The sequence below is a fragment of the Sphaerodactylus townsendi genome, linkage group LG06 (genome assembly GCF_021028975.2).
Source record: "Sphaerodactylus townsendi isolate TG3544 linkage group LG06, MPM_Stown_v2.3, whole genome shotgun sequence".
NCBI classification, from domain to species: Eukaryota; Metazoa; Chordata; class Lepidosauria; order Squamata; family Sphaerodactylidae; genus Sphaerodactylus; species Sphaerodactylus townsendi.
In genome coordinates, this window is record NC_059430.1 from 85,593,351 (window position 1) to 85,617,350 (window position 24,000).

The 24,000-nt window shown below is 45.0% G+C and overlaps 1 protein-coding gene across 4 annotated transcripts in view; it reads left to right on the plus strand.

Moving 5' to 3' along the window:
* COG5 (component of oligomeric golgi complex 5) overlaps nucleotides 1-24,000 on the plus strand; it is a 216,477-nt gene that overhangs the window by 92,546 nt on the left and 99,931 nt on the right. For all 4 annotated transcript variants that reach the window (XM_048499481.1, XM_048499483.1, XM_048499482.1 and 1 more), the window contains exon 7: nucleotides 12,728-12,858. In XM_048499481.1, coding sequence (XP_048355438.1) covers nucleotides 12,728-12,858 — 131 coding nt within the window. The remainder of the gene's footprint in view (nucleotides 1-12,727; nucleotides 12,859-24,000) is intronic.

A 24,000-nucleotide genomic window follows, 5' to 3' on the forward strand; every position in this document is an offset into this window, starting at 1 on the left:
GAACCCGATGGGGCCCGGCCCGATCTGCGTGGTGGCTTGGCAGATGGAGTGCTTGTAGCTAAGCGGTTGGTTTTGTTTCTTAGGACAGTTGGCGGCTAGATGACCTGGCCCTCCGCATGAGTAAAGACACAATCCCAGTGGCTGACGGCGTTCAGAGGTGGTTTGGTAGAGGCGGCAGCTTGGTGGAGCACAGTAGGCGGGTTTTGAAATGCGTGACCTCCCGACACAGCGTGCTTGAGGCGCCACCTGGGACCTAACTGGATCCAATCTGCAATAGTACGAGGAACCCGAATTAAAACTACCGTTTCCACGCAACACCCGTCACAGCATCCAGTATTAGCATTTCATGCGTTCAGGCCACTCAGGAGAAGTCGAGCAGCCGCCCTTACGAAATTCCACCCAGGCAAATTCTGCAAGCGAGGCGGTTGCCTTGCTGGATAGTTTTGATAGTGCGGATAGCTTCATTCTGCTCATGCCCTGGATCTTGGAAGCCAGCTTCAAGGCTTGGGCTTGGAGGAATGCGTGGCACCCGTATGGCGTAGAGTCTTCTTATCTTGCAAATCAAAAAAAGAGTCACTGAACCAGTCGGAAACCGCTACGTTCCATCCAGGACTGACCCGATGTCACCTGTTACCCCGGCGCTCAGACCCGGTATAAAATCATCAGTATAGTCTTCAAATTAGGCGGGCATTGAGTTTGCAAATAGTAAGTAGGAAGTTTAGGCGGTCCCACTCAAGCATGGTACAGGTGCTCGGGGCAACATAGTGCAGCCCCCCGTTCCACAACTCTTAAGCGCCTAAGCTGGCGTAAGTGGTTGCCTTGAGTTGAGCAAGGTTGGGCAGGCAGCCGTGCCGAATGCATCGGCGCCATACAAAGAGTCGGGCGCCATGGCGGTGCCGCTGGCGCTTTGGGTGGCAGGACCCGATGCGGGTATGGCAATTCCCTGGCGCCGGTATTGATCAGTAACAGCATAGACTCCAATCCTTGGGGCTTCCTGGTCTGCTGCTCTGTAGCTCCCTCTCCAAGCTTTGCAGCCAGCTCCCTTTCCTTGCGCTGGTCAATGCATCCCACAGATGCGCATGCAGAGCAGCTTTTTTCGCTCCAATTTAGCCAGTTAGGTCCCGTTTAAGAGCTCTCCAGTGAGCTCACTTTGGCGTGCGCGAGAGAGCCTGAAAACGCCAGCTTTCGTTGCCGTTGTAAATCCAGTCTGGAGAGCGGTTCCAGGACTTTATCAGTGGACTTCGACCAGATTCTGGGCATATTGTCGTTGCGGAAGCATCTTTGTACGGTACGTCCAACTTTCGAAGTTGGACTTCTTTGCGTTGCCGTTCCAGTTCCTTCTGCAGGTTTTCGCTACTTTGCTGCAACTGCGCCTGCCCCGTTCCTCCCTCCCATAGCTGACGTCAGTCTGGTCCAGCAGCTGCTGGGCGATCTACTTGAGTCGCCCCACCTCTTCTTCATCCTCGCAGGTCTCCGCCGATGGGAGAGGGAATGCAGATCCGGGCTGGGAGTGTAGGCTTTCTTAGGACTCTTCGTGCCGCCTGGAGGCGAGACATCGGAGATACCCAGTGAGCCACCGGTGGCTCCCGGGGCACTCCTCGAATTTTGCGCGATTCGCTGGCCGGGATCAGGGGTTAACCGGATTGGAAGACGGTAATGCGGATAATTCTCCCAATCCCAGGTTTGAATTTGGTATCCTTCAGGATGGCCCTCCCACTGATGTAACGCGGTCCCAGTGGTTCTTTAGGAGCATCACCAAAATCTGAGTCCAGTCAGGAACTCGGTTGTGGATCTCCTGGGTTTGCCGCCACATGAAAGGTGGCCGGTCAGGCCCCTGCCTCCTCCATGACAGGTTGCATCCGAGGTTTGTAATCCACACACGCAGCGGGTAGAGATCCGATCCACAGGCACTGGACGATCCATAGAACCCAGCTTCCCAAACGGCTCCATGGGAAGTCCCCATGGTGGTCGCCACGTCCCTCGTTCCAGCGGAGTAAAGGAAGACTTCGTTAACTGATCCCCGAGGACGGAAAAGAACCACCAAGCGAGGGCCTCGTCTTCTCCTGCTTTCGGTTCCTCCAGATCCAGAAGGAAAGGTCCAGCACGCGATTCTTTGGAAGACTACCGCACCTTCCGCGAGTAACATCTAACCTCCTTTCTCCATACGTCAAGACACCTAGAGGTCCACTGCACTAGGAATAAAGAAGATGAATTCAAGATTCCTGCCACAATGTAAGGGAATTCCATGAGAAGCAGAAATAAAAGGCTTTTGGGTGTAAAAGTCCGCTTTATTAAGACATCTTAGGAAAGCTCACGCATTTACCGCGTGTGGCAGGGAATGACACTTCCCTGTACAGAAGCACAGGTTATAACACCATTCACCCCATCCCCCCTCCTGCTTCCCATGGGAACGGAGTCCTCATCTCCCGCGCAAAGATAAAGTCTCCGCCGATGAAGCTGGCCCATCGCCCGGGCTGTGGAATGCACTCAAGGTTACTTCACCATCAACACCATTGAATCCTTTACAGCTAGCTGTAACCCTGAGAATTCTTGCCGGAGAGCAGGGCCCGCTGTAGAAGTTCAGGCTTCCTTCTGAATAAACTGCCTTCCAGAACGGCTTTTGTTGAACAAATTAATCAAATAATGTATTTTTGTTTCATTCAAGGCCATTTGAGTATTGATAAGCATAACTGAGTGGTTTAGTCTTATATTTTTTCTTGCAAATTCTGGAAGACAATAATACTTAAATGCCTGTCATTGTTTCAATATAAAGAGCAAGCTTTTTTAGACCTAGTCAAACAGAATTGTTCTGTACTGTGATGTTGCCAGTGGATTTCCAATACTTCAGCGAGTATGAGATTCTTCCATACAAGAACAAACAAGCAAGGTTGTTTGCTAGATCTATCCTGACACTTACCTTCATTCAACAGCTATTGCATAATATCTGGTCCCCACACAATGAATAACCAGCTGTGGGACGATAGTGCTGGGGGGAAATTCCATGCACACTTCTTCTCTTGTATTGCTCTGCCACTATTCTGGAGTGGGAGAACTCTAAAGTGGTGGGCAAGAGCAGCTGAAGCAATTATTTGTTACATTTTGCGGCACAGAGGGTATTAGCTGTGCCCCCCCCCCCCCACCTTTATTTTACATGACGGTTGTAAATTTACTCTAGACTTAAGGAGAGGAAGCTCACAGTACTAGCTTATGAAAAGAAAAATGCGGGAAAGACTCAACAATTGTGTGGTGTCTATTATAGAACTAATTGGTGATATTGAGAGCAGTCTTGATCTACCTGTAGACACTGTGTGATCGAACTGCAGTATTTTATGGGGAGAATGGATTGCATTTTTCAAGTTAATGAATATCACTGGATTTTGCTCAGAAAACTTCAGAAGTACTTCTTTTAAAATGTCAACTGGATCTATTGTGACAGCCAGCATGGTGCTGTGGTTACATTGTCAGGATAGGACTGGTTAGACTCGGATTCAGATTTTTATGTCACCATTAAACTCATTGGGAGACATTAAGCTAGTGATGCCCAATAAATGGGGTACGTTATTTATAAATTATTTACCTTGTAACTTCTTTGTTTTAACGTAACATTTCCCCCAGTGATATCTTTATCACAGAGAAGCATTTTGAAGTCATTATTATGGTGGATATAAAAAAGCTCCTGCGTTTTGAAGAAATAGATAGCGGCCAGCCAGTGGTGGGATCCCAAAATTTTAATAACAGGTTCCAATGGTGGTGGGATTCAAATAGTGGCGCCGCCGCACACACGCACCTCCAGTCCCTATTGGGCAGGGAGGTTGCTTTAGTAACCCCTTCTCGGCACTCAGAAAAAATTAGTAACCACTTCTAGAGAAGTGGTGAGAACTGATTGGATCCCACCTCAGCTGCCAGCTCAGAAAATATTTGGATTACCCAGCCTGTGGTTATAGACATTTGTGTTAACATCCTTCAACCAAAACTGTTACATAAGTGTTCTTTAAAGTTTTGATTTAAAATACATAGATCATTAAGCCGCAGCTCTACTGGTAAGTTTTTAAAATCTGTTTACCTTTAGTAAATCAAGAAATTTTCAATTTTAATGACAAAGACATCTCTCTTCTTAAAGGGTCCTACCCCCTCTTCAGACTATTGTAACCCATAAATCAGTGATGGCGAACCTATGGCACGGGTGCCAGAGGTGGCACTCGGAACCCTCTCTGTGGGCACGCGCACACAGAGTTCATCATGTGGGGAGCAGAAAATCACCCCGCCCCCCACACATCTAGGCTGGCCTGGGCCACTAAGCACGACATGCTCGCACCACGATGAGCAGGGAGGACTCGGCTGGCGGGCCTGGTGCCTGTGCTCCAGGTGGCTGCTGCCCGAGGGAGAGGGGCACAGAGGAGGCAGAGATGCTAGAGAGGCACAAAGCAGTGCACATGGGACTTGCTGGAGGCTAGAGCAGGCTGGCCCCTGCTTTAGAAGGTGGGGTGGAGGAAGAGAAAGCTAACCGGTTTTTTAAAATCTAAAACCTCAGCATTCAGGTTAAATTGCTGGGTTGGCATTTTGCAATAAATAAGTGGGGTTTGGGTTGCAATTTGGGCACGTGGTCTCAAAAAGGTTCGCCATCACTGCCATGAATGCTACTAATCCTCTTGTGGTTTTACTAATATAATGATCTTATGCATGGTAGGATTCATTGATGTTATTGTTGCTTTCAACTGCAAGCACAACTTACTAAGACATTACACTATTTACTTAAGTGCGAAACTAGTTTTTCCAGGTATGGCATTAAAAAGAAAGGAGGCCATCTTAAATTTTGCATCCAACTTACAGTTATACCTAATAATAAAAATCTTTGGGAGTATAACATTTTTTGCAGGGTCATCTCCCTTTCAAATAAATACAGTACTATTGAAGTACATGTTACTATGATGCCCCCTTCTACTGCTTCCAGTTCTCTCTTTTCAGACCCTGACCTTCTCATGCTAGCAGTTTTATCTTTGACCTTGGCCCTTCTACTCTGCTTGCCTGCTCCCACTGGGTGGCCAGCTTGGATTTATCCATTCTTCTCTGCATACTTGCACCCCAATTTGGGGGGGGGAGGTGTGCCGTCGCGAAGTGACATCTAGAGGTGACCCACGGTTGTGTTGGTAGAGTTGTCCTCTCTGGGGCACTTACCCTGGCGGAGGGGCAAATTTGCTTGTAGTCAACTGCCACAGCTCTCCAAGATGCCTGGACATAGTGCAGAGCTCTGCATCAGCGTTAACCAGCGTAGCGGGGGTATTCCAGAGGAATAGCCAGGGACAGAACTGATGTTAATTGTCTTTCATCCTGGCTTTCCCTCCAAATGCGCCATTACCTGGGCCTGTGACTTAATGCCACAGTTTTGGGTGGCATAAATGCACTGAACCAATTAGAAGGTTTTCCAGTGGAGGAAAACCTTTTTTTGTTTTTTGGCTCCCTGTGTCGCCGAAAAGCCTTCTGGAGGTGGCAGGGCGATGCAGCCCTGGCCTCCTCAGGACTCAGAATTCAGCTGCCTGTGTCATAGCTGTGACTCAGTGGGATTCTCTTAATGGAAAGTGGGAGTTAGGGTCTAAACTGGGAAGATCAAAATCCTGACTAGAAATGCCAGTTCCCCTCCTCTCCTCTTCAAATCCAGCCTTCAAAATTGAAACGAATACGGAAGTGCTTTAAAAGGAGATAAGGGGGGAATGTGTTTCTTGCAAGAAATGTATTTTTGTGAAGAAGGCAAGTGATCAAGCTTGATTAGGTAGAACTCAGTCCAAGTCATGGGCTATTTTGCACTTAATTATGAGAGATTTTGGGTTTCATGAAATTAGTAGGCTTATGTTTCTTGCTTAACTGCTTTCGAGTAATTTCTCCCTTAGTCATGCAGGTAGAGTTTGCAAATTTCTGTTGAACCCTGTTTGTAACTCCTGGTGATGTTTCATCTGTTTGTTTACCCTGGAGCAGTTACGATGGAGCATACTCCACAATGGTAATGGAATACAGTGCTGTCACATGACTTTGGTTTAATCCAGTCAGGGAGGCTGCACAAGAATGTTTAGCATTGAATTATGCTCCCCGTCATTAGTAGGGCCTTGTTATGGAACACAGTGAAGCCATATTTACAGTGAGGCATAATTTCCTTTGCATCACACTAAAGACCAGCCATGGCTAAATTGTGTCTAGAGTCAGCAAATAAAGATGACTTGCCTGAATATCTCTTGTAACCCATCAACCAAAAAATATAATGAGCTTTTCAGAACTCAATATGCCGTAAACACTCTGCATGCCTAGCAGACTCACTTCTGAATCACATATACCTGGCAATTGTTCTTGGGAGTCTGGGGAGGAGAGCTAGTAAGCTTTCTGTATACAGACTTCAGCAATTTTCAAAACAGATCAGTGATACTGGGCATGAAAGACTAGGGGCCAAACTTAGAAGAGGCACAGATTACACCTGTTTTAACCTATTTTATTTGGAGCCTGTAAAAAGGGGACAGTATTCTTACAAGAAGAGTCTTCTTCAAAGCACACTGATGCCCCTTCTCTCTGAAGCAGAGCAAGATTTTGCTTGAGGTTCCTGCATCTGAACTGTAGCAAATTGTGAAGCAAATGAAGTTTGGAGAAGCCTCTGGTCTGGATGGAAATTGTATAGAGCAGCCATTCTCAACCAGGGTACCGTGGTACCCTGGGGTGCCGTGAGCATGTCCCAGGGGTACCGCGGCAACACTACCGCCCCTCCCCCCTCATTTTTGTGGTGTCTCCCACCGGCGCCAGCAAGGACATGGAGCTGGCTCATGGGGCAGGGCCTGCCACAAGGTCAGCAGCCACCCCCACCCCCAGTGCTTCCCTTCATCCTGGGAGGGGAAGGTGGGGTGTATGGCAAGCAGGAGCAATGGGAGGGGAAGGTGGAGGGTGGCGGCAGGGGTACCGTGAGATATGAAGAGTGAGGTCAAGGGTACCCTGACCTCAAAAAGGTTGGGAAACACTGGTATAGAGTAACAGCACACAGGCTCTCAGAAATCTTCTGCCACTCAACAGTGCTTTTGACATGAAATTTTAGAAACTTTTTTTGAAACCTGAGAACTTCTGTGTGACAAATATCTCTGTTCGTTCTAGACCAGGCAGTAGTTTCTCCCATCAATATAGTTGCTATAATTTCTATAGCATTGGACAGTTGGTTAAGTAAAGATGCTGCCACTTTACTGTATGCTGCTCACATGGGGTCAGTTCCTGAGCATCAAGGTACCACCTTAGGCTTCTGTTTATCTTAAGCATCCACAGTGGCAGTAACAGAAGAAAGGGTTTTTAATGATGATGATACTGCTGGGTTCAGAGAAGGCCTTTTTGCTATAGTAATTCTCTACAAATGGGTCTTACTGGTATGGGAGGTGGAGGCGCCGGGCAGGGAAACCCCCTCTGCCCGACGGAGCAGGCAGCCGCCTGCTCCATGGGGCAGAGTGGGGCTGGCTGCTGCAGCTTTCCCGGTGCCGCTGCCTCTCGCGCTGCAGGCGGCTGCGGGAATGGCAGAGGGGGGATGGCAGCTGCTCTGGAGGGACACGTCCATACTACCCTCCAACCTCCAGGGGTCAGAGGGCAGTGTGGGTGAGTCCCTCCAGCCCTCCAGAGCAGTGCTGGAAGGAGAAGTGAGTGGAGGGGACGTGAAAAGCGGTGCCCTCACACAAGGAGCAGCCTCTGGTTCAGCCCCTCCTCTCATCTTTCCTTCCAGCGCTGCTCTGGAGGGCTGAAGGAACACACCCACGCTACCCTCTGACCTCCAGGCAACGCAGAGTTGCAGTATAAGGCTGAAAGAGCCACATGCGGCTCCGGAGCCGCAGGTTGCAGACCCCTGGTCCAATGTGTTGCTAAGAGAGCAGATTTTTAGAGTTAATTTTGCTGGTTGTCATGTTTTATTGTTTTATTGCTTTATTCAATATTTACTTATAATGTTTTTGATATAATTGTAGATGTTTTGTAATCAGTTTTGGCTGCATACAAATAAATTCATTCTAAGAGGTAAGGAAAAAATGTTGAAGGTTGAGAACAAATTCTGTTATAAACGAAGTATATTGTATGGTCAGAAACACTGTCATGCAATCACAATTTCAGTATTAAGTTAAACTTTATAAACGGAAAACACTGAACTCTTTAATAATGTATCATTAAACACATTATATTAGAATCCACAATGTTTTTGATCTTGTGGGCATCTTTGGAATTCTCTCACAGGGTTGTGGTTCAAAAGCAGGAAGCCAGCAAGGGAAGCGGTAGGCCCGTTAGATGACAAAGGAACAAAGGGTGTGCTAAAAGATGGCAGGGAGATTGCAGAGAAGCTGAATGAATTCTTTGCATCTGTCTTCACCCAAGAGGAGGTGAGGAACATTCCTGCACCTGAACCAAGCTTCTTAGGAGGCTTAATCCAGGGGTACTCAGCGAATGATAGTGGTAGACAAGGAAGAAGTTCTGGCAGCCATTGATAAACTAAATGTTACCAAATCCCCTGGCCCAGATTGCATTCACCCAAGAGTTCTTAAAGAGCTCAAGCATGAAATTGCTGATCTTCTCACTTTAATATGCAACTTATCCCTGAAATCAGGCTCCATCCCTGAAGACTGGAAGCTGGCCAATGTCACACCAATCTTTAAGAAAGGATCTAGGGGGGACCCGGGAAATTACAGGCCAGTCAGTTTGACATCTGTTCCTGGTAAATTAGTAGAATCTATCATTAAAGATAAAATTATAAAACATGTAGAAAAGCAAGACCTGCTGAGAAAGAGTCAGCATGGCTTTGCAGAGGCAAATCCTGTCTTACAAACTTACTAGAGTTCTTTGAGGGTGTAAACAGGCATGTGGACAGGGGTGAACCGGTGGACATTGTCTACTTGGATTTCCAAAAGGCTTTTGACAAAGTTCCTCACCAGAGACTGTTGAGAAAACTCAGCAATGAAGGAATAAGAGGGGAAGTCCTCCTATGGATCACAAAACTGTCTGATAAACAGGAAACAAAGAGTGGGTGTAAATGGGAAGTTCTCACAATGGAGAGATGTCGGGAGTGGTGTCCCATAAGGATCCGCTTTGGGACCAGTGCTCTTTAACCTATTCATAAATGACCTGGAAGTAGGGGTGGGTAGCGTGGTGGCCAAGTTTGCAGATGATACCAAATTATGTAGGGTGGTGAGAACCACAAAGGATTGCGAAGAGCTCCAAGCGGACCTTGATAAATTAGATGAGTGGGCTCAGAAATGGCAAATGCAGTTTAATGTAGCAAAATGTAAAGTGATGCACATAGGGGCAAAAAATCCAAACTTCACATACACGCTACAGGGGTCAGTGCTATCAGTCACAGACCAGGAAAGGGATTTAGGCGTCTAGTTGATAGTTCCATGGGAATGTCAACTCAATGCATGGCAGCTGTGAAAAAGGCAAACTCTATGCTGGGGATCATTAGAAAAGGAATTGATAATAAAAATGCAAAGATTGTCATGCCCTTATATAATGTAGTGGGTGCTGACTGCGACTTGGAGTACTGTGTCCAGTTCTGGTCAGCCGCATCTCCAAAAAAAAGGATATTGAGGAGATAGAAAAAAGTGCAGAGAAGGGCAACAAAGGATGATTGAGGGACTGGAGCACCCTTCCCTATGAGGAGAGGCGGGCTGCAGCAGCGCTTGGGACTACTTTAGTTTGGAGAGGAGACGCCTGAGGGGGGGGATAATGATTGAAGTCTACAAAATTATGCATGGGGTAGAAAATGTTGACAGAGAGACATTTTTCTCTCTTTCTCACAATACTAGAACCAGGGGACATTCATTGAAAATGCTGGGGGGAAGAATTAGGACTAATAAAAGGAAACACTTTTTTCCACGCAACGTGGTGATTGGTGTTTGGAATATGCTGCCACAGGAGGTGGTGATGGCCACTAACCTGGATAGCTTTAAAAGGGGCTTGGACAGATTTATGGAGGAGAAGTTGATTTATGGCTACCAATCTTGATCCTCCTTGATCTGAGATTGCAAATGCCTTAACAGACCAGGTGATCGGGAGCAACAGCCGCAGAAGGCCATTGCGTTCACATCCTACATGTGAGCTCCCAAAGGCACCTGGTGGGCCACTGCGAGTAGCAGAGAGCTGGACTAGATGGACTTTGGTCTGATCCAGCTGGCTTGTTCTTATGTTCTTATGTTCTTACAGAATGACTGATGAAGGAGGTGGAGCCAACCACAGAATGTCAGAGAGTGAGGTGGTGCATAACTAATAATAAGTCTAATCCATTTCAGGCCAAATCTGGATTTACCTAATGTTCAATGTAATGTGTGATGTCCTTTGTCCAGTGTTTGAGACAGCAGAATGCAAATGGAATTGGGAATTCAGAAAATAAAAAAGATCTTGGAAATATTTTCTGTCATTCCCTCTTTTTTAAAAAGAAGAATTCTGAAAACACAAGAGTGATGCAGCTTGCATCCCCTCTCCCAAGAAATCTTTGATTAAGACAGATCTTGGTTCTTGGATCCCACCTTAAATTTCTGCAGGGTTTTCACTAGTTCCTGCCTTCTGTGGCAGCCCAAAGGATCCTCAGATTTTCACTGCTGGAGCATTGAGACCCCTACATTTAGCTTGTGGGGGAATCAGAGGTCTCACAAAGGAGGGGAATAGATCAACAGCAACAAAAATCCACCCTCATGCATTTAAGGAAATTGTAGACTGGACCCAGGCCAATATCTGTTTCTAAAATGGGCAGCAATATTACAGTTTTCACAGTCTGGTGTAAGAAACAGTATTAACATTCTAGTTCAGCAAAAGTCTCTATTTTTTAATAACTGGCATTTTTGATTTGAAGAAAGTGGTATGAAAAGTTACAGCTATGACAAGGTTCAGGAAAGAGGCGCTACTCAGAGTTTTCACCAATGTAAAGGCTTATTTACTGTTTCTTCTGTGATACACTTCAGTGCCTTTAGAGCAATATTCAGTTATCATCTTCTTTAAGTGCTGTTGAGCTAGAGGAAATTACTTCTGCACTTCAAATGCTGGGTTTCCGTCTGGAATAAAAATGAATTGGAATTGCTCAAGGAATGGCTTTAAAAAAATAGTGTTTTTTATTTCCTGTATCAAAAGAAATCTAAATGGAGCAAACAAGCATAGCAAAAAAGCTGTCCTGGTTTGATGAAAGATTAAAACATTTAATACAAATAATTTACAGAACAAAGTTTCCTTTAAAATGGTACAAAGAAAGAGATCTAATATATATAGGATGTTAGTAACATTTCTGTTTCAGTCAATTACTATATTTTAATTTTATAGCTTTGACTAAGGTCTTATAGGGGATAGCTGTGGGATGCTTAATAGCAGCAACAGAGCTGCAGCTGTTCGTTTAGACACAGCTGGCTTTTCCTCTCCATGTTTCTTTGTTCCCCTCCATACCACAGTCCCCATTACACAAGTTATTTGTATATGTGGGCCCCATGTTTCTCAGAATAGCCTTTTTTGCATGATTAAACTGGACGTTGCGTTCTTTTTTCACTAGCTGAAAAGCTGGTTGGATCCAACATGTAATCCTGACCTCAAAGATGTTTCCAGTGCATTCTTTCTGAATGAAAATTAAACAGCTATAACTCACATTCATTTTGTATACTGTATGATTGTCCACATCAAAACCAGACTGCTTCTGTAATTGGCTGCTATCCTAGCCAGAGTTAGAGCCCAACACTCAGATTTGAGTCCATGGACTTAGAAGGGTATAATTCTGTTCAGAATTACACTGCTAGTCATTTATGGCAGGAGTATAGATTCCATGGGGATATAGGGCTTAGACATATGGATTTCATAGAATGAGGTAAGAGATGTGCCATAGAGATAGAGGCTTTAACAGTAGCAGTTCCTGATTGCACATAATACAGCCTTGCATTCTTATTTTACCCACGTATTGTGTCAATGTCTAGATATTGGGTTTCTTCCTTAATATAATATTTCTTCCTTAATAGTTAATTTTAGCACTTTCCTCACTTTGTCACTCTGTTGTTTATTTTTATCTCTACCTTTAAACTGATAAGAATTAATCTGAATTTCAGGGCAAAAAAATTCTAGTTACCGGTAATTATATAACATTGTTGCTATTTCATTTACAGCTGTTGGGCACTTTTAAAAGTAACAGGGTAAAAGGATGATCATCCCAGTTGAAAATTGATTGCATCCCTTTCTTCTGTGACTGTAATCTCAGGTCAATGGGCTGAATTCAGAAAACGTTGAGCAGAAGGGGAAATAGCTGCCAACTCTGGTCTGTGAGCTCTTGCACAAGGCACATTGCTGTGATAGGTTTTGTGGTGGTTCACATGTTTCTGCTTGTGCAAGTGGGATAATATCAATAGGTTTAACTTTTCACATATCATTCTAGAGAATGGTCTAAACCATCCTTTTGACAATCAGAAAGTACCTGTGGAAGTAAATTTTTGAATTCAGCATAGTATTCTTGTATTTTAATCAAAACATTCCCTTGATCACTAGATTATGTTTAGTAGAAACAAATTCACTTAGTATGTTGTTGAAATATCCCTACCTTGATGAATAGTGTTTATTTTGGTGACTTGTAAAATAAATGGTTAGAATGTATGTCAATATCAAATGTTCTAGATATAAAAATGTGACATGTGAAATAATGCCTAAACGGTGCAGTATTTTGTATTCTCATTGTCAGATTTTTTATAATATATCAAAATTCTGTTACTTTTTATAGATTATCTTTCTCAAGGAATTGATCTCTCTGGAATAGAAGTTATCGAAAATGACCTGCTTTTTATTGCAAGAGCTCGACTTGAGGTGGAAAATCAAGCTAAACGTTTGCTGGAGCAAGGAATTGAGACTCAGGTACCATCTGTTATGATTTTCCTCAGAAGCCGATACATAATTTTTTTTTAGTGTTTATAGTGAAGTGGGTGTATTGGATTGTTTGCAAATATATTGGTGAATGTACTGCTTTTCATACTGCTATGTAACCAATCCAGTTTATTCACGATAGTATCCTTTTGCAGGATTACAACTTGAAAACTAAACATTCCACCCTTATGTTTGGGCTCTTGAAAAATTGCTTAGGCAGAGAAAACAGACCCCTTCCCATATGCTGTGGTCTTAATCAGAATCAGGCCCCCATGCCTTCTGAAAACTGAGGCAATTTCATTCCTAAAATGATAGAGGTGTCCATATTGTGAGGATGCCACCATATCTAGTTTGGCTCTCAAACTGACTCAGTGATGGCAACGAGGTAGACTGGCCATTAGAATCTATTTTCTGGCCTGCCCCCCCAGGAGGAGTCAGTAGAGGCAAGCAAGCTAACTTTTCACTTCCCACACTACCACTGTCTAGATTTGAGCTGAGTGGCTCCTCTGCAAGGGTCACTCAGCTTGGACCCAGACAACAGCCGTGAATACAGGCTCACCCACCCCACATCACTACTGGTTCAGTAGGGGCCCCTGTAAGGTTTCTAGGGTAATAGTGCACCAGAAATTTTCCTAGTAATGTAAAAATCTAGTTCATCTCTAGGTGCAGGAGAAACAGGTTTATTTATAGCTGAATTCAAGAACCACCTTGCATTTTCCACCCAACAGTTTACCAACATTTTGAACAGCTTCTTTGAGTTGTCTCACAATTTCTAGAGTGGGAGAATACTTCCAATAGCTGTGCTATTTTGTGCATAGGTTCAAATATGAAGTGATTAAAAATATGCTACTTATAGTACCTTCAGCATTGAAATTTGATTAATGTTAAATTCCTGCTGGAATAGAAAATATTTGGCTTACTTCAGGTCTTCATCACACCTATTTTAAATGACCATATTGTTCAAAATATTTTCTTGCTTACACACAGTTTATCCTCAGTGATGCAGTGGAGGTCTTTGAACTGTGGTAACAGCTGCTTCCAAAGCATTTTTTTTAATCTGCTCAGCCAATCAAAAGCCCTGCTGTGAAAAAGCCCCATCTGGCTGGCTCATTTTCTGAAAACACTTGTCAAGCACCTGGAAAAGTATCAGACTGTGTGTACTTGATGGACATCTGGCATCCACCATATTCTGGAGTGGGCTGTTCTGGAGTGGGCATAGAACTTTGTATCTATGAAATCTCTGTTTCTATTTGCATTGTTAAAAAAGACAAGTTATCATTATTGTGTTTGATCCAGTAGAAAACTTATGCTAACAGAAGGGAGGGTGATTTTTACTAATTCCCCCTTTCTGTTGTGAGCTTGTACTGTCTTCCAGAAACATTATTTTGGGGATCAGTTTGTGCTGCATGGGCAGAGAAGGAAATTATATTCCGTTGATGCAAGATCCAACACATTAAATACATAAATCTTAAAATGTGTTGTTCAAAAAGCCAACATTAGGAAGGACATTTTCACCCTGTGCCCACAGAATTTATTATACTATGTTAGCTGCCATGATCTTCCTATTTTATATTGAAAAACAAGTAGATGCATGCAAATCTGTTTCAGAACAAGGAGTATTGCTTTTCCAAGCACAGAATTGGTATTGATTTAGGCACTCTGGAAAAAAAAGGGGGGTATGTATGTAAATGTTTGACTATAGATATCTGAAAGTACTTACACAAACAATATTTTGCCTTGAAGATCCGGGTGGATCTGCCACACCAACCCTGTCTAGGCGATGGACCAATTTATGTCCGCCCGCAGAGACTTATGGAACCGAATAGTTTCCTGAATGCTCTGCGGGACCCTGAGCCCCCTGGCACCCTCGATGAGCAGGTGACAGACTGGAACTCCAGGCTTTCCGACGCCATTGAGGTGATTGCTCCCAAGCGTCCTCTGCGCCTCCTCACGGCAAGCTCCCTGGTACACCGTGGAGCTGCGCCAAATGAAGCGGGAACTCAGACAGCTAGAGCAATCGAGGAGGAAGTCTCGCGACGAAGTAGTGCGAACAACTTATAGGACGTTTATGAAGGCCTATGAGTTGGCGATTAAGAAGAGAAGAGTTTGGATTTATATCCCCCCTTTCTCTCCTGCAGGAGACTCAAAGGGGCTTACAATCTCCTTGCCCTTCCCCCCTCACAACAAACACCCTGTGAGGTAGGTGGGGCTGAGAGAGCTCTGAGAAGCTGTGACTAGCCCAAGGTCACCCAGCTGGTGTGTGTGGGAGTGTACAGGCTAATCTGAATTCCCCAGATAAGCCTCCACAGCTCAGGCGGCAGAGCTGGGAATCAAACCCGGTTCCTCCAGATTAGATACACGAGCTCTTAACCTCCTACGCCACTGCTGCTTTAAGAGGGTGAAGAGAGCCTATTTCTCGTCCTCTCTCGCATCTGCCAGCTCTCGCCCGGCACAACTATTTCGGATTGTTCGGTCCCTCACTTTGTTAGTTGTGGGTTCCACAAATTCTCAATTGGCTATTGGCTGTGAGGCATTTCAGAGCTTTTTTGCAGATAAAGTCATGCTACTCCGCCGGGACCTTCCAGCCACACTTGATACAGTAAGGGAACTCGAGGTTCCTTCGCCATCTTCGGGTCCAACTTTGGACCAGTCCTGGCTGCTGTTAGACCTACTACCTGTCCTCTGGATCTGTGCCCCTCCTGGCTGATAAAAGCTTGCAGGGAGGAGTTATGACCCCATCTGTTGAATATAATTAACGGCTCCCTTGAGCAAGGAGTGTTTCCGGGTGGGTTGAAGGAGGCAGTGGTCCGCCACTCTTGAAAATACTATCCTTAGATCCTGGTGATCTGGCCAATTACTGCCCCGTCTCGAATCTTTCGTTTCTGGGGAAGGTAATTGAGAGAGTGGTGTTGGAGCAGCTTCAGGGCTTCCTGGAGGACACATTGATGCTCGATCCCTTCCAGTCCGGCTTCCATGCTGGGCATGGGACGGAGACCATCCTCGTCGCCGTCACAGACACACTCCACATGCAGCTTGACCAAGGCTGATTGGTGCTGCTTGTGTTACTTGATCTCACTGCAGCGTTTGATATGGTCCATCACATCCTTTTGATCCACTGCCTGGCTGCCTCTGGAGTGCCAGGCATTGTCCTTCAGTGGATTGCCTTGTTTCTCCAGGGTCGGGGTCAGCAGGTGTGGTGCGGGGATCAGGCCTCTCATAGGGCCCCACTTAACTGTGGGGTCACGGAGGGGGCCTTGCTCTCCCCCCTCTTATTTAACATCTATATGCGACCCCTTGCTCAGCTGGTGCGGAGTTTTGGGCTGGTCTGTCACCAATATGCAGATGACACTCAGCTCATTCTGTTGATGGAGGGGGGAGTGGCCTCTGTCCCTGCGGCTCTACAGCATTGTTTGGAGTCGGTCACTGGTTTGTTGAGGCAGAGCAGGTTAAAACTTAATCCAACGAAGACGGAGGTCCTTTGGCTAGGCTGGGGGGAGAGCCCGAGGGATTTTCAGCCACCTGTTTTTGAAGGGGTCGCATTGGCCCCAACGTCCCTGGCCCGCAGCCTGGGGGTCTGCCTGGAGTCTTCGCTAACTATAGAGGGTCAGGTGGCCCATGTTACCCAGGTTGCGTTTTTCCATCTTCGCCGGGCTCAGCGGCTGCCTCCCTATCTCTTCCAGTGTGACCTGGCCACTGTGATTCATGCGACAGTCACCTCGAGGTTGGACTACTGTAACTAGCTCTACGCGGGCCTTCCCTTGCACTTGATCCGGAAGCTGAAACTGGTCCAGAACGCTTTGGCTCTGCTTTTGACGGGTGGTGATTACTCCAATCATATCACCCCCGTACTGCACCGCCTATACTGGCTTCCAGTGGAGTTCCAGATTGTGTTCAAGGTGTTGGTATTGACCTTTAAGGCCTTGCGCGGCATGGGGCCCTCATACCTGCAGGACCGCATCACCCCTTATGTCCCAAATAGACCGCTGCGTTCGGCTGCGGCAGAACTGCTGGAGACCCCCGGTCCCTCAATGATGCAGCTGGCCTTGATCCGGGTCAGGGCCTTTATGGCTCTGGCCCCTGCCTGGTGGAATGTCCTTCCTCCAGCTATTCGGGCCCTGCGGGGCATTAGTGAGTTCCGCAGGGCCTGTAAGACAGAATTGTTCCACCGGGCTTTTGGCAGGGCTGGCCGCGGATCCACCGCCCCCCAATGAGGCTACCATATTCCATCTTGGCAGGGCCATGACTTCCATCTTGGGCTTGGCCCTTCCCCTCTTGGCTTTTAGATCGAGCACCTGATTTTATTTCCTTGTTTTCTTTAATTCTGATGTATCTGTTGCTGCTGAAAGATTTGTTGCTGCTATAATTGTGTCATTTTATCAGGTTAACTTATATTTATGTTTTTATGTAACTGTTATTGAGTATAGTTATGACTGTGAGCCACCTCGAGCCCTTCGGGGATGAGGCGGCCTATAAAATCCAATAAATAAATAAATAAATATTCTGTTTTTATTAAATGCTGAAGAATAACTGACATATGAAACCCTGAAAATTAATCTTCCTTGTTTTGAACAATTTACAGTTTTGTTAGGTGGTCTATCAAAGTAATTATGAAATTATTAGTTTATATACCTGCTCTGTGTGGCCAATACTTGCTTCCAATCATGCCAAGGATCATTTGGGAGAACTTTATAAGTGTTTAGTTGTACCTCAAGTGGAAGGAAGATTGAAAGTACCATGATGAAATGCTGCAGGGTTGGCTTCTTTGTTTTCTGTGTAATAACCAGTATGACCTGAGAAACCTGTCCAGTGTGTTGTAGGGAAGGTGGGTGAATCGGATAACTTAAAAGAGAAATTGCAGATTTTACATCTTTAATTCTTCCTTACTTGATACAGGCAGTGTCTCTATTCTTCCTCACATGGTTCATTTTCATATGGTTCATACTGTGCTTGTTCATATGGCAACTGAATTTATATTCTTGGAGTCCTTGGTATGCTAGTTTAAGTTCGGGGAAGGGCAGTCTATAAATTTAATAAAATAAATAAATAGAGCAGTCACTAGAATTTTGTATGCTAGTTTGAGTGAAGCAGTCACTAGAATTTTGTGTGCATTTGAGTTCATTAGGTGAATTTTTGAGCTCTTTTACCCTTGTTAATAAATTGTAATCATTTTTGGTTATGTAGCACAAGTTCATGCTTTACTTTTTCACTGTTAAGTTCTCTTGTTAGGCTAACTATAGTAGAAATGATATTTATGTCCCAAGTAGCCAATTCTGTGTCGACTGACTCACTAAAGTATCCTGAAAGCTGTTTCTCCATCTCCCTTCTTCCAAAAGTACAGTAGTAACAGACAGCATCATCTTTGTGGAGCTTCTGTGCAGTCACAGTGTGGGACTGCACAAGATCAGGTTTATCTTTGGAGAATAGGAAACTTATTTCTGTTCTGTCACTTTAAGAGCACTTTCTCCCCATCCCCTCATTCAGGCAGGAACCTTCCCACCTAAACGTAACGTGTTAAAAGGGAGGGGGCAGAATGTGTCCCTCAGGTCTTCTTTTGCTGCCACGGAGTTTAGATCACTTGATTGTAGCTCTGTCATTAGGTTCTTGGCCTTCTACAGTGGCTGAACCAAAGAAAGACACTGCACTCTTCAAAAAGTGTGCTATGTGTAGCACAAAGGTAGCAAAGATGGATTTGCACAGGGAATGTCTCCTGTGTTTGGGTGAGACCCATATCCCTTCCAAAGTCTGAGGGCTAGACAAGGTAGGGCCTCCCATCTGAAGCTGGCTGTTTGTGAGAGGGCTCTTTGTCCACTGGCGAGAACCAACAAATCATCCCTTTCTATCCTCTCAGAGCTGGCTGACACCTCAGCCTCTGCCCTGCTATCCCTTGCTAGGTTGTTTCTGAGACTCTGGCAAAAAAGGCCAAAAAAAGGGAGCAAGTGGATAAACATTGGGAGAAGAAAAGCCCACCATCAAGATGAAGGTCTCCAGATCCAAAGTCATCCTGTAACCACTCTTCATCCGGTCTCCAAAACCACAAGGAGACAAATCTGTCCCAGTGCAACAGAACCAAAGCACTTGGGGACACTCATTGCCATTGTCCCCTCAGATTTGAAGTATCTCCCTGATACTGTCGCACAGTTCTGACTGTGCTCCTCTCCAGCTCTGCAAGAACATGGGTCACAGATCTCGCAGCTTAGTTGCAGCAGATCTTCATCTAGACGCTCCTCAGTCTCTTGCATGGGACAAACTTCAGTACCATTGACACAATCTGATGTGTAGCAACCCCAATCAGTGTACTCAAGAGAGATCTGCAGCTGCCAGATGATGATGTCATTGTCATTCTTCCCTGCTAAGGTGTGAGCCACTAGGACCAATACTAGAGCATCTAGTTCTACCTAGGGTGCCCCACACAGGAAAGTTTTGGCCGCAACTTCCTCCACCATTCGGATACTTCTCATATCTCCAACATCCACATATTTGGATGTGTATAGTGCTTATCATCACTCCCCTACTTTGTCAGTATTGTAAGCCTCTTCGACATACTCTTGTTCAGTTCTGAAAGATCATTATCACTCCCCAGAACCAATGAAGAGGTGTCAGGAGTGGCACTCATCAAAAAGATCATTTGCTGGTTGCGGAGACCATCTCCCAAGTATCACTGTATTGGTTTCCTGAGAAACAGCCATCCACACTGATCAAGGTCACCAAGGTGCTCTAGGTCCAGCAGTCACTGCAGGTCTTCAGAACTGAAGCCATCATCCTTGAGGCACACTGTTCAATCACTGCTCAAACTCAGTCGCACCCTTTTCAGTCTCTTGGGACTGAGCTTCTCAGACCGTCAATTGGAGAAGATCTTCCTCTAGGTCTGACTTAGGCAATTTTCCTAGGAGTGATTCAGATGATGCCTCCTCGCAATCAGATCCAACACCTGAGAACATCCTAGAGGAATCTCTGTCTGTGTTTCTGGCAGAGGAACTCTGCATTTTCTCTGAATAGCTGATCTTCATGGCAAAATCACTGAAGCTTAACTGTCAACAAGCTTCACAAGAGCCCAGTGATTCTGACTGGTGATGCGCTGTAGACTTGGCCTCAGAGGATCCAGAATGTATTCCTTTCCCCAAGGAAGTTGTCCGTGAAGAGGCCCTGGGTCTACAAATGGGGCAGATTCAATAGATGGACCCTTGCTCAGGGAGTGTCTACTGAATCTTGCTCCCTAACATCTATATTTGAGTTTATCTTACACTGAAAGACTCAAGTCAATTCACTCCTCTATTAGGGGGTGCCACTCAGCCATCTTGGTATTCCACATTGGATTTGATTCCTTTTCAGTTTTTTCACAATCCTCAAAAAGATTATTCAGAGGCCTCCATCAAACCTCTTATCCCACACTTGAGCTTGACCTTGTTCTCTAGACTCATGGGCAATCCCTTTGAGCCACTGGCCTCATGCAGTCTGGATACGTTATCTTATAAGATGGCATTCTTAATGGTCTTAACATTGAGTAGGAGGGTGGGCTATTTAAGTGCTCCACACTGGGACCCCCAATTTACTAAATTTCATAATTATCAGGTGGTCCGCCCCAGCTTAGAGCATTTCCCATGGTGGTTCTATGGTTCCACTTGGGCCAAGGGATTGTGCTGCCAATGTTATGTCCTAATCCAGCAACACAGCCTCAGCAATTCCTTCACATGTTGAACCTGAAGAGACTCTTCTGTTGTGCATCAACTGCACAAAGCTGTGCCGCAGAGACGACAGCCTCTTTGTCTGCTTCACAGGCAAGCACAAGGGTTGCAAGGTGATAATGCAGACTTTGTCAAAGTTGGTCAACAAGGCCATCAACAAGGCCTGTGATACTGCCAGTATGCACTTCTCATTAGTGGTCCACATTCATTCCACCTGAGCTCAAGTCACTTCCACTGCCTGGGCATCCAACATGGCTATAGAGGGCATCTGCTGTGCAGCTACGTAGTCATCCCTCTCCAATTTCATAAGGCACTCTGTCGTAGATACCGACTCCGGGAGAGAGGCAGCAGTTGGGAGAGCAGGTCTGCAGGCAGGAGATGTTTAAATGACATCCTCTTCCAAGGTGAGAAAGCTTTCTTCTCTCCCAATGTGGGACTTTACAGAAGCTCCACGAAGATGAAGAACAGTGGTGCACTTATCTGTGTAACAGTGGTTCATTAAGTGAACTTCTGTGTAGGCAGACATGCCCTCCCTCTTACTCTGCTGTGGGCTTCAATTTAACCACCTCAGCTCTCTTCCTCAGGTATGTTACCATAGTGGTAGTAGAACTGAGGCACACACTCTACCACTTCCCTTTTATCATGCTATGTTTAGACAGAAAAATTCCCACCTGAAGGAAGGAACGGGGCCCGAGTGCTCTTAAAGCAACAGAACTGAAATAAACTTTCTGTTCTCTGAAGGCAAGCCTGCACATGTGCAGTCCCAATATATGCCTTCACAGAAGTCTACTAGATGAACCACCGTTACACAGGTAAGTGCAGTGTCATCTGTAATGTTGCTCTTGTTGTCTTCCTCTGTCTGCATGTGTGTATACATATGGGTACCAGGTGGTACATGCTCAATCAGAACAACTGCCCAGGGTCCACCAAAACCTTGAGCCGGTCATGTTTCCAAAATAGAGAAAAAATGAATAGAGAATTTTAGATAATGAAACATACTGCCTAAGCTGTGTTTTTCTTTCTTTCCCCCACCTCCACTGGTTTTAGGATCCTAAGAACAGGAATTCCCTCAGAGGACATGGACCTAATAAACATTTTCAGTTATTGTAAACAACATTTAATCATGGTCAACAAGATCTTCTATATATTCAACAAATATTGATATGCTGACATTAGATTTTTCATCGTGTGTATGATGCATTATGTATGCATTAGTATATGTAATGGAATTAGATAAAAGGGGAAATATATAAAATACACTGATAATATCTTTTTGAGTTTAGATTACAACTGATGAAGTTGACACTGACTTTCCATTCTCTTAACTAACTCTAGAGACTAAAATATCTTCATGTTATGCCTTCTGTAATGCTGAGTGTTCCATTTCATCTTTTGTTGGCAGCAGGCCTGATCAAGAGCTGAACCACCAAATGTGTGCTATGCTTGCCTTCCCATCATTAGCAATCAATATAATTGAACTTGATCCCAATTTGGTAATAGGAGGTCTGACAGGCACCAAAATAGCACTTGGCCTATTATCAGTTAAGCACTTTGCTGTCTTTATGACACTTGTGACTATTATGCTTCTTTCCCTTTGTCATACAATAGGAGACTCTTAATTTGAGCTCACTGTTAAGAAGCCTATAGTTCTCCTGAAGAGTGTTCTCCTGGACACTTCATAAAATCTGAAAAGGCTTGGATTAAAATAAATTGTTCTATCAAATATGAACACTGGAATAAAAATGGTTCTCAGCAGCTGTCATTACTATATTCTTTATTTCAAAGTGAGAGAGTTCAAGGCGTTCCATCTTTTCAAAATGTGGAACCTCACTTAACTCCTTGACATTCTCAGAAATTTTGGGCCTACTTTGCTCAGTAAGCAGGGATCATTGTGACTTCTCGTTATTCTGCTAACGATTCCCAAGGGGAGACTTTTAATCAACTATCTGTCTCAATTTAGCACCAGTAGCAAGCCGAAACACGTTGCATATTCTGAAGCTAGTTCTTTGACCCTCCTGGAAAGTTCACTCATAATAGGCTCTTACTAGCTCAGGAAAGCTTCCTCATGACATTTTCCCTAAGCAGAGGTTTTTCCTTTATGAACCAACATCTGCTGATGCAAGTGTACATATGCATGGAAACTAGTATATATAGTCATAGTCGCCCAAGTGTTTTGAGCGTTGTTGTGTGCATATTTATGCACGCCTTCATCATGGAAGGAACCCTCAAAATGGGGCGAAAGAGATGGTAATGTAGGGTGGGATCCAAAGATACTGTATCATTATCGTAATGAAATCTCTTCATAGAGAGAAGGACAATTTCTGTCTATTCCTCTTCATATTGCTGCCCTCCCCTTTACGGTATTCCTGATAACTTTTTGAGCCCTGGAGCATCCTCAGGAAGGAGACAGATGTAGGAAGCTGTTGTGCTGCAAGCTTTGCTGCTCTTATTATGATCTGACCCAGCCTATTGTGCGTTTGGATTAGAGTGGACTTTGAAGCTGTAATGCTAAAGTAACTGAACTTAAAGAGAACATTGAAGTTCTCAGTTGTGTTTTTCATTTTGTTTTTTTCTGTCTGTACCTTTCTTTGAGAATTTTATGAAGGCTCATATTGACTTATTGCATTTTGTTTTCCTGCCCCTGTAAGGTTTGGCTTGGCAGAGCAGAAATTTGAATTAAAGTTCTCCTAATTAGAATTGGGTTTTACCCAGTGCAATTGCGTTAATTACATTAATATCAAAAGTATTATAAGGTTATCATTAGTACACAGCACCTAAGTTAATTTTTTAAAAGAATAGCATAATTATTGTTCTCAGGTGTATTGATTTGCTGTAGTCAAAACACCAAAGACAAGCACTGTTGTGGATGAGGGGCAGAGGAGCAAGATAGATGATGGTGACATTTATGGAGATGAAATGATGGGCTGGCGTCCCAGTGATGGGCAGAGTATGGGGAAGTTACACTTCTCCAGGTAGAGAAAGTTCTTTACTGCTTAAAGCAGTGATGGCGAACCTATGGCACAGGTGCCAGAGGTGGCACTCAGAGCCCTCTCTGTGGGCACACGCACACAGAGTTCATCATGTGGGGGGTGGAAAATCACACACACCCCCACACACACACCTAGGCTGGCCTGGGCCACTGAACACGATGTGCGTGCACCATGATGAGCAGGGAGGACTCAGCTGGTGGGCCTGGTGCCTGTGCTCCTGGTGGCTGCTGCCCGAGGGGGGGGGGGCGCAGAGGAGGCAGAGATGCTAGAGGGGCACAGAGTGGTACGCGCGGGACTTGCTGGAGGCTAGAAGCGAAGGCTAACTCTGCTTTCAGTAGCTGGTGAAGGGGTGGAGGAAGAGGGAGCCAACCGGTTTTTTTCTAAATTAAAACCTCAGCATTCAGGTTAAATTGCCGGGTTGGCACTTTGCGATAAATAAGTGGGGGTTGGGTTGCAATTTG